This window comes from Cariama cristata, unplaced genomic scaffold (genome assembly GCF_000690535.1).
Source record: "Cariama cristata isolate BGI_N322 unplaced genomic scaffold, ASM69053v1 scaffold7088, whole genome shotgun sequence".
In the NCBI taxonomy this organism is placed as follows: domain Eukaryota; kingdom Metazoa; phylum Chordata; class Aves; order Cariamiformes; family Cariamidae; genus Cariama; species Cariama cristata.
Genome location: NW_009630590.1, coordinates 57,222 through 68,703, shown reverse-complemented (window position 1 = coordinate 68,703; position 11,482 = coordinate 57,222). Strand labels below are relative to the sequence as shown.

The window sequence follows — 11,482 nt, the reverse complement described above, 5'->3', positions numbered from 1 at the left end:
TAGACTGAATGAAATTTTAACTTAATTTAACCTGGAAACAATAGAAATTTTTAAGAGTCTGGTCATTGTAAAAAACAATGTAAATCTTAATGTCTTTCAAGTCCACAGATTGGAAATGCCATAATTTGCCTAATACACTTAACTGGAAAAAGATACCCTTCATCACTTGGTTGCTGAAAGAAATTCTACAAGATGTTCACAGTACAGAAATTTTTTTCAATCCAAATGCAAATCGAGTTGTTCAGATTCTCATGATTATATTATTTGATGCATAACTGCAATTTCCCCAAGACCAGTTTTCAGTGTTAGCTTGCCATAAGGCTGTTTTAAACCTTCCTTTTCCAACTTCAAACGCTCTTTATAAGTTAAAGTCAATACAAATATAAAAAGGAGATGGTACTCTAACTTTAATGACATCCACAAATTGTACATTATTTACAAAAGAAGCATAGATTTAATATCGATCTTACCTGTCCTCAGCTTTTCTAAGCCAGCGCTAATGCTTTACATTAATGTAGTGTAGTTAATGCTTTGTACACATATACAAAGCTAAAGTCTGAACCTTTGAGGTTAATCCAAAGAACTGTATTTATTTTTCACATTTCTATTAGATTTATTTATTCCAACAATTGTATGGGCTTCTTGTGAGCAGTTAGACTCTTCGTACTTGGACTGGCATTGTGGTCTGAACATACTGAACTCCAGTTCTCATTGCTACTGTCCCAGCAGAAGGACTTACCACTACAGGAATGGTCTGTGGATTAAAACCAAGAGAAACATATTGTTATGTTAAAGGTCACATAAACATGACCACAGAAATAGAGATTTATTTTCCAGGGAGAATCCAGAACAAGTTCCAATTTTGTGGAAGGATTAATACCTTTATTACCGCAATATTACCTCACTCCAGGGGAGAAAGTAGTGTATTATCTTCCTATAGCCAAGAAGTTTTCTGTATTACTATTATTACTACTACTATATAGTTACAGGGACAGGTGCTCCTATAGGTACTGTACACACTCTGTCTGTGCTTGGAGAGTTAGGTTTTCATAGTTACATCCAGTTATGTATTTTCTCCAAACTAATACATGGGAAGAGGAAAAATGGCTAAGAAAATCCTTTGTCATTTGAAAAAGTTTTGACAAATCAAACTGGAGTACAAAAATACCCTTGTTTATAAGTATATTCTTGTTACACGTTACTTAAATCTTTTTCCCCAAAAGGAACTCCCCCATGCATTCAGTCTACACAGAAGAGAACAAAGAACATCCATTTGAACAAAAAAGTACTTAAATTACTTTTGCACAAATCAATAACAAAAACATCAGCATTACTGGGAACTGTCTTATACACCCTGTAAAAATATTAATATAGAATAAACTTTTCACTTCCATCATACAGATCATGATTTATAAATCTCAACAAATGAAGTTTCAGAACTCTATAGGTGGTAATTGATTCTACAGATGCAGAGACAAAGGCACAAGAATGTTAAACAATCTGGTCAAGGTCACATCACTCTGGAAGATCTGGAAAAGGATTTATTGAATCTTAAGTCTGTATCTTCACCTTCCTCCAAAAATGTGAGGAAGTCTAGAAATGTCTATACCATACAAACTGCAAGTATGTTTTGATACAATTCCAGTGATGCACGACTGGTGGTCAAACACATGCATCCATTTCAGTTCACAATATTTTGTGGAAGAAACAGGAGGTGAGATTTTGAGGAATCTGAAAGGGATGCACAGATCTTCCCCCTGATGGTAGTGTGACATTCCAAAGAGAACATGGAAGAAGAAATACAAGTTCACTGGAGTGCAATGTTTCCCCACACTGTTTTACGAAACCACATTAGTGTCTTAATGGTATTCAACAAAGATCGAGTATCTCTGCTGAGATAGATTACAGCCTAGAGTGTTTATCAGCTCCTTTGTAACAAAGTCTATGTCTTCCGGAAGCCTACTCATTCCATTCCCTGGAATGCAAAGATGCTGGATTCATATTTTTACATTATTTTAACTGCAGAAAGAATAAAAACCAAACATGGAACCAATTGGCTAAATAAATTCAAGATAACTGCCATTTTGTAATGATTTCAGATGTGTATAGAGGGTTCAGTGGAAACGGTACCCAGAAGATAGACTGGGAGTTGTTCAGAGGAGGAAATTTGTAGTTGGACGCAAAGTGCAAATTGAACCCTAAAGAAGCCATTATTTAAGTCACTGTTAGTACTACAGGTGGGGAAATTAAGGTTGCCATAGTCGCCTTTCAAATATACACACTTACACAAATGAAAAAATTAAGTTTCAGTTCTTAGAGCGATCGGGATATGGAATGTGCGAGACTCCTTAAATGTGTTAAGATCATTCCCTGAGAGGTAAATTTTCCACCTCTGCCAGTTTTACACATATGTACATTTTGCATTCATATTAAACATGCACTAAGGTTTAAAATTATTTAAATTGCACGTGCAGTCATTAGAATACAGAGGTGTCTGTAGCTGTGCAAGACTAATGCAAATGTGTACAAAGTTTTAAACATGCACAAATAAAGGTTGAAACCTTTCAGGCGTTCCAATTATGCTTCACATAACTCAATACACTTTGTATTACAGAAAACCGATGAAGGTAACTGCCATTTTTCTGAATATTACACAAAACCACCTTATGATCTTACAACCTCTCAGCTATTCATAAAAGAGCCTAACATCTTTGATATTTGCTATTTGATTTTAAAACACATATAAAACCTTGTCGTTGTGGTAAAGCAGTTCAAGCAACTTAGGGCCAATGCCGCAAAGGTGCACAGTGCTCTCAGTTGAGACAAAATGAGTTGAGTTAAAATGCTGCTAGGAATGTGAAAAGTCATGATCCCCACTAAGAGCAGTAACATTTTTGTGGAATATAATGGCTATGAAATACTGTATATCTGTGTGCATGTCCGTGTACTCATAGACATACCCACACAGAGGCACGTATCCTGCAGCTGAGGGGGCATGGAGGGGGTCTGCATGCGCGCACATGGGTGCATGTGCACAAAGGGAGAGAAAGACAGAGTAACTTCTATAGCAAATTGGGCCTCACAGTCACAGTGTGATGAAAGTACACTGTTACATTAGTACGTAGTTACTATTATAAATTATCTAACTTCAGTCAGAAAATGAACTGAAGTTATCCACACATGGGCTTCTCTGTTGAACCCACCACTGAGACAGGGCGTGCCGTTCAGTTACCAGTGCAGTATTAGCAGATTTCCTTTTGGTAAGAAGAACGTCAGTGCAGATGCCACGCTGACTCTCAAGTGAGCACTGCAGAACACGACCAGTTGAAATAATGGGATATTATGGTGCATGAAATACAAAAATCAAACTCACTTCTGTGACTGACACTAGGGAATTCAAGTGTCCTTGGTTAAGTCTTTGATGGAAAAAAACAGGTCTGATTCCAATGCTATTTCTCATAATTTTGTAACGCTAATGTGCAAGACTGCATGGGAGACACACTACTGATGAATGCATATTTTCTTTCATAGTTACTAAGATGTCACAGGAATATCAAGCATAGCTCAGAATTAATTAAATCTCTTTAGGATACCATAGACAAAAAGATATTTAAAAGATATTTAAAATGAATTCTATATATTTACATTGATGTTGTGGTCAAGTATATACATGAAATGGACAAATAACTAACATAATAATGTAAAATGGAAGGCTGACTGTCCTCAGTGCCTTCACTATACTTAATGACAATTTCTGAATCCTTGTAATAATGACTGATGAAATGAAAGGGTGGAATGTTGCACAGCAAAATAAGACATTTTGCACTGCAAGTTGAGACTATACCAGTGAATTCATATCTTGATAGAACAGCAGACGGAGACAACCCCCCAGAAATACTGAGCAACTTTAATGCCAGGAACAGTACTACTGCAGACTTTAAATGACGATATTGTACTTACAATTGTGGGTTGAGTAGTTGGAATATAGGTGGTGGTCTGCGGTACCTGGACCAGTTTTATAGGCTGGTTGCTTGTCACACCTGTTGCTATCTGCAGAGACAGCACAGGCAACCTCAGTAGAAGTCTCAGCTTTTACATAAATTCCACCTAGTTGTTATTATAATTATATGAAATTTATGTTGGATGTTTCGTTTGTGTTAAAAATTTGCATCTTAATGAATTCACAGGTTACTTCTTTGTTAATAAAACAAAATTCAAATTATGAACATGATCAATGTATACGGCATGATGTTTCAGGTAGAACATCTGCGTGAAAGCAATTCCAGATTTGTATAACTGGAATATTCCCTGGCAAAAGTTTTAGGTAATTGGTTTTATCCCATCCTCTATTTCCCCAGTAATACAAAGGTTGTGCTGCCACAAACAATGCATATGAACATCGACTGAGCCAGAGTTTAACTAACTTCACCAAAGCATTCAGGTGGAACAGCACATCCTTTTTCCCTTCGTCAAATCTGTTTCCCACATTACTCCCTTAGATGACATGTCAAGCCCAGAGATCTAACACCAGACAGTAGTAAAAGTGTCAAGTAATGAACACAGCTCTCTAGTGTACTATGCTTCCCAATTCTATAGGACTATCTCAATGAGACATCATGCTAGAATCACAATACTACAAAATTAGTTTGCTTTTAATATTTTAAAATACAACAAGGCTCCTACTGATGTGGGGGTCATGTGTAAGGGTTTGAAGGATCAGCCCCCCCCTAAAATTTTTCATGTAATAAATCTTGCAAGGGCAGAAGAAAAACGATGCTGAAATTGCTAATAGTCAAGCCCTACCTATAAAGCAAAATCTTCTCTATAAACATTTTCTATATATGCAATGTTAAGTCCCTTTTATTAGAGCATTTGCTCATCCTTGCCTACTGAATACTATCAGAGTAGATGCTATGGAGGATTTCGTAACTGCACACTGCTCCGTTAACTGTAGATCCAGGTGAATTGTTGTATCAGTGTTATGGAACATTGTGGTACCCTAGTGGCAGTCTGTTGTGATAAAGTAAGTTGATTTGAATGCAGGTCTTGAGCTTGGCCTCTGAACCCCCAGGCAAGAAGGGCTTGGAAGTGCTGCAGTCAGTATTGCTTATCAGAAGGCAACTTGTATCGAAAGATCCAGACCAGAAGCTACACTGATGGGTCCTGGAGAGAGAGAGAGAAAGAGGTCCAGTCCCCTTTGGCTGGAAGGATGAGTCAAGCCAACACAAGGTTTTATTGGGAATGAGTGAAGGGGAAGGGGTGTTCCCAGAGGACAGAAGGAGATTTTTTTTTTTTGCCAAGATGAAGGGAAAAAAAAACCAAACACACAACTCCCTATCTCACTCCCCAAATCACACTCTCTGAAATATGCAAATGGTCATAAATTCCTGGCTGATCCAGGGAAGCCTTTAGGGGTAGGTTTCAGAGAAATCTTACATATTATTTTTGTTTGAAGTGACCACAATGATACTCACTGTAACACTCTCTTTGCTTTTATCAACTGAACCTTCCTTTTCTTTAGGGATGCTGGCAGTTTCTGTGGGCGTAGGCTGCACGCTTGAACTGGGCTGAGATGATTTATTTAATGTTTCTGTGCTAATTTCAGTATCTGTTTCTTGCTGTGTTGCAGTAGCTAAAATAAAGGAAAAAAGAGAAAGTAGCCACTACTCGTGTACCGGTCCACAGTCACTCTTCACAGGCACATCTGCACCCATGCAAATGAAGAATATTGAGTCACTGTGTATTCCACCCACCCTAACAGCCTCAGCTGTGAAACAGGCAACCCAGAGCAAGCTTACCTGACTGTGTGCAAGATTTCATATGCTCAGGCCAGTGAGCTTGTTGGCAGGGATAGTCGCAGTAGCTAGTATTCCAACAGCAATAAAATATGGCCTCTTTCTTGCAGTTAGCACACCACTGCTTCTTTTTAGTTTCATCTACTGCTTGCTGCTTTTCCAATTCCAGCTGTTTCTTCACCTCAGCAATCAAACGATCTCGTTCTTGTTCTAGACTTTGACGCATTTCAGCCATTGTCAGTTCTACTCAAAATGCAAAGAAAGATGAGTTTTGCATTTCCCACCCCCTAACAGCAAGGTGCAAAACAATCATTTTCATGAGTTTAAAGACAACAGGAAATTAAAACTAACAATCAAAATACTCCCTGAATTTGGGCATCTCTGTTTCATACCTACTCAACAAATGAAAATCTTCCATCTTCTTATTCTGGCACCATGATTTTTACCCTTAGCCATTACCTTCCATTTGTTTAACACACTAGTTCTAGATATCCCACAAAGGAGCAGAATCCAGGTGTACTAGGTGCGGCATAAACACAAAAAGGATATATGCAGCTGCTGCTAACATACTTTGTCTTTACAAGCCCAAATTTTTGGTCTGCTCCAATATTCAGAAAATACGGAGAATTATATTTCTTCTCTTATCTCATAAATAGGTAACAGTAAATCAACTGTTCATTGTATCTTGGTTTATTTACAAAGAAAAATGTGAAAGTTCCAAAAGGGACACTGACAAAGTTGTGCAAACTCATCACTATGTTCATAAAGCTGTAAATCTGAGCCTTACATCAGGATTGCTCTGAGAGCTACATACTATGAATGCAGTCATAAATCGATACCTCAGTCACTATGAGTGACTGTGAGCGAAAAAGAGCTTCACAATCTTCAAGAAAGTGGGCAAATACAAATAAAGCATTCCACTTCTAGCCACCTTGACTCAGGATGAATCTTTGAGTCTTCTGAAAAACTGTGAGGTTGACATACTTTCAAAACACCATTAAAGGTGTTTATATAAATCAGTAGCTTAAGACTGGTGACAAAAGGGTTTAAAGGATTTTTCTGTTAGTTCTGAGCACACCTAGACATTCAGTCCCACGAGTTGCAGGCAAATTGTTGCCATACCCGAGTAATTCCAAAGAATACTATAACTGACTGCAGCGGTAGAAAAACTGGTCTACCCTGATTTGAAAGAGCAAAATGTTACCAACAAACCAAAGACATGAGTCTCAATATGGAGTTATTCAGCCCTTAATTCACTTTGATTCCAGATGTGCTCTGCAAAAAGAGAGTCTAAGAGTGGACAAAGACACTGTATTACACAGTCCGAAGGCTGTTTGGACTGCATGTAGCTTAAAGGAGACTTGATCACACAGCTGCAACCTTCTTCCCACAGTCAGTGCATTAAAAAAAGATAATTTAAGAGGAATCACATTTTACTCCTGATTTCATTTCCTGCCCACATGGTTGAGTGAATGTAGAGGTGAAAATTCCCCTCCTAGGAGGAATATTCTTTTGTCTGTTTAAGGTAGCATTTTGACTTTATTTCACTGCCCATCTGGCACCAAGAGTGAGTCAAGGTTGTCTATTCAGTTTAAATAAATAAATAAGTAAGTATATACACCAACAGTTGATCTGAACCAAAATGTCAGCTACAACTGACAAAGATACCAGAGGAAGTAGGTTCCCCCAGTAGCTATATTAACAGAACCTGGTTCATATGAGAATTAGTATGAAACAATCAGTATACAATATCTCATGAAGAAGGGTAATCCAATGATGCATAAAATAAAGAGTTATTCTGCCCTAACAAAAGCTCTCTTTAGCCTAAATCTGTTGGCCCTAACATCTGTTGTTTAATATGCACAGATAAAGTAACTTTGTGTACATACTCAAAAGGTGTCTGCTAACATCACCACAGCACATTACATAAGGTCTTCTGTCCTTCACTTGGACAATTTGTAGTATCATATGATGAAGGTAATACACACTACAAGCACTTGGATTTTCTATTTCGGACAAAACCTGACACGCTATTTTGGACTGCCATTTTCATACCTAGATTATGCTTCATTTCTGAGAGTTCCTGTTGATGTAACCATTGAAGTTTTTCGATCTCAATCCTCAAACGCCGAATCTAAATATTAAAAATTTAATAGTTAGTAATAATAAACAGGGTGAAGTGTATACTACGTAATTATTATAAAGAAAAACATGCCTGAAAGCAAAGAACCTGATCAACACTTACATCAAGGCTCCTTCATATTAACATGAAGACAAGACCATAGTAAACCCCAAACCAAAGTCTAAAGTATTCTAAATACCTGCTAGATTTTTCTTACCATAAAAAGTACAGAATTGTTCGAAAAGAAAAAACACTTCTATTGAACTTGCTCTTGCTTCCTCTGAAATTAGTCGAGTCTCAAATTTCTCTGACTGGAATCAAAAACCTATTCCTCAGTTTTGTTTGCATTTATTAGTATGACATTTCATTTATTTTATTTTCAACTAGCTGAGGCTTACAAAAGCAAGTTTTTCATTCACTGTGAATTGGGAATACAAATATTGTTGCTCAAAATTGTGACTGCCTTGTTTTGGTTAAAACAAGCAAACAAATCATCACACTTAACTCTGAGCTGTATTTGTTCACATTCATACTTAGTTTACACTGTTTAATCTGCTTTTTCCAAGTTTAAAGAAAACACTTAAAAGATGCTAAGTACTACCTTTGGAGACAAAAGCAATGTATAGCATTTCATTAAAAAATTCAAAAAGTATTAAAAGTATTTTTGAAAAGTATTAAAAACTATAGTCATAATCACATAACTGGAATAAGCTACTGCACTAGAAGCAAATTAAAATCTTCTTCCTCTGGTGGACAAATACATGGTTTAAAAAAGCGATACTTTCAAAAAAACTACTTCATTTCTGATTTTCAACAAGGTGACACAAAATTAAATCCTCAACAGAAGCTTTAAGGATCTGGGCTTGATGGTTTACTGTTTATCTTATAGAGCCCATCTGATATTTTTTCAGTGTTTTTCTCCACCACTCTAATCATTACTTCTAAAACAGCATAGAAATTAGGATCTCTAGTCTTAATATGTAATACTTTGTGGATATAGTTATACAGTACTTTTATATATAAAAATACTATTTTACAACAACTTTCAAAGTTAAAATACAAGCAGTATTTTTTTTTTTATCTTACACTAACCTCAGCTATTGTACTTCCAGTAGTATTTTTTGAAAGATCATTATATATTTCAGTCATTGTTCCTTTGATGGCATCCATCATCTGAAAGACAAAGTGAAAAAAATAAATTCTTTGATATGTATTTTTAATAGATACCCACTTTCACGTCCTTTCAACCACTCTAATGTGAACTTATATTACTATCAACAATGCCTCGTATCTCTCTATATATTTATCTGGGACTATTTTTTGAGAACTATTTAGAAGGTAGAACACAACACTTTTGATCAGGACTTTGATTTTTAAGTGTCCTGAACTGGTGAATTGCTTGACCTTCTACTTTTCCAAGACATTGCCATGGATATAATTTACAAATGAATAAAAAAAACAAACATGAGTTTGAGGAAGAAACTCCATGCAAAAAAACCAAACCAAACACCAAACCAAAAACACACCAAAACAACCAACCCCAACCCCCCCCACCCCCCGAGATGTACTGACATTGCTGACCACTGACAATCCCACCAAGACCATATGGTTGAGTGAGAACACTGAAAGTTGACAGTCAAGATTAATTCTGGTGCTTTTAATGCCTGGGTACTCAACTTTATTTCCTTATATAGTATTCACATTGATTTTTTTATTTTAAAGATCTAAGAGAGTATAGGAAAAGCTAAGGTCCCATCCCTGACTCTCACTATTATGATACAAGTATTATACCATGTCTTCTCTTTAACAACTTAGCTTCTGTTCTAATGCATGAATACACACTTATGACAAATTACCATCTGGTGAAGCTCTGCAGTGTTTTAAAACAAAAGTACATTTTTGTATATGTATTACAGGACATAGATGAAGAAATATTAATGTTTACTGAAAATATGATGCTGAGGAGATAGCTACACGCTTCAGAGAAAACACAGAAAATGGTCCAAAACACAATGCAATGTAAACAAGAAGCAGCAAGGGGGGAATATGAGAAGGAAAGGGTCTGAAGTGTCTGAGCAGCTGAAGCCCATCATATACACACTGTGGCTTGGAATGGCAGCATTCAGCCAGCTCTAAAAAGATGGTTCCGCACTCTCGTCAAAATCTAGCTGTTCCTACCTAGTGGAATGAATTTGCAACATAAGACAACCTGAAAATAAAGTTATTTCAGAATGTGAAATGTCAAAAATGTGAAAGTTCACTTCAAAATAAAATTTCAAGAAAACCTTGCTCAAGAACTTACTTTGCTAGTATATTTAGCAATATCTGCAGCCACATCAGCTGAAGCTGTTGCAATTGGCAAGTCTGTATTAACTGAGGAAGAAAGTGTACTTGCAGATCCAGAACTGGTAACCATAGAAATAGGTTGAGTACTTGTAACCAAGGTTATAGTGGATGTGGAAGTGCTCTGGGTGATCTCTTTTTGCTGCACAGCTAAGAAAAGAGAACATACAGCAGATCAATCACATAAACAATTATGAAAATAAACAGGCAAACTTCTAACTTTAATGTCTAACTTAAATGTGTGCACCTAACCATTTCAAAGACTTACATTTATACAATGGTGCCATTTAATCAATTAATTATACGGTGCCCAGCCACTGAACTTGTACATCATTGTAAGGCTTAAAGGTAATGAAGCAAATATATTTTTTAAACATTATTTTAGACTTGCCAATCCAAAAGTCTCCCTCAGATCTGTATTCCTCCCATTTTGGGACTTTTCCATCCCACTTCCTAGGAATTCACTTCCTAAGCTCTCAATTTGGAGAACTCCCAACTAATATCATACATATGAACATAAGTTAGACTTTGACATTTTCATTTGCCATAATTTTGACACATAGTATTGAATTTATTTTCTTTTTCTTTGAAACAGGGTTTAGCAAGCCACTGTTGAAGAAAGCCTACTTTAGTAATACTTCCTGGTGTTATTTCCATTCTTTTGTTTATTAATGCTATTAATTATTATTAGTGTTGCAACATGTTTAATATACATATATCAAGATCAACATTAGCCTTTGGTTGCCTGCAGAACAAGGAATGCAACATTACATTAACTCATTAAAGCAAAGAAGTTATTCATAGTGTTAACTCAAATAGGGTAAGAAAAGTTTTCTCATCTTTGGTCAATATTTCAAATGATCTTAAACAGTAGGTAATTAAAAAATGAGAGTGCAAATCAAAATGCAAAGACCCTCACCTTTTGATCCCTAATGACTTATCTGCCTTAAATATTTTTAAAAATGTATTTTTTTAGGACAATACTTTTCAATCTTTTTTTAATGATTCATATTATAAAAGATGTCTTCATTGCCAATATCCTCAAAACAGGAATTACTGAAATAAAAAAGTTATTCGTATTTATCTCTATGTAGTATATTTTTGTTTATGTCAGTTCAGTATATAAGAAATCTATAAATTTTATAGCTTTCATTTTATGTATTTCTAGAGTATAATATTTGAGATGGAACATTGCTATGATGCACTCAATAGTAAACATATT

At 36.0% G+C, this 11,482-nt stretch overlaps 1 protein-coding gene across 1 annotated transcript in view; it reads right to left on the bottom strand.

Moving 5' to 3' along the window:
• Positions 1 to 652: 652 nt before the first annotated feature.
• ZMYND8 (zinc finger, MYND-type containing 8) overlaps positions 653 to 11,482 on the bottom strand; it is a 59,973-nt gene continuing 49,143 nt past the window's right edge. The window contains exons 16-21 of the mRNA XM_009705602.1: positions 10,220 to 10,410; positions 9,010 to 9,090; positions 7,851 to 7,929; positions 5,799 to 6,038; positions 5,475 to 5,632; positions 653 to 754 (exon numbers count right to left, since the gene is read on the bottom strand). Coding sequence (XP_009703904.1) covers positions 653 to 754; positions 5,475 to 5,632; positions 5,799 to 6,038; positions 7,851 to 7,929; positions 9,010 to 9,090; positions 10,220 to 10,410 — 851 coding nt within the window. The remainder of the gene's footprint in view (positions 755 to 5,474; positions 5,633 to 5,798; positions 6,039 to 7,850; positions 7,930 to 9,009; positions 9,091 to 10,219; positions 10,411 to 11,482) is intronic.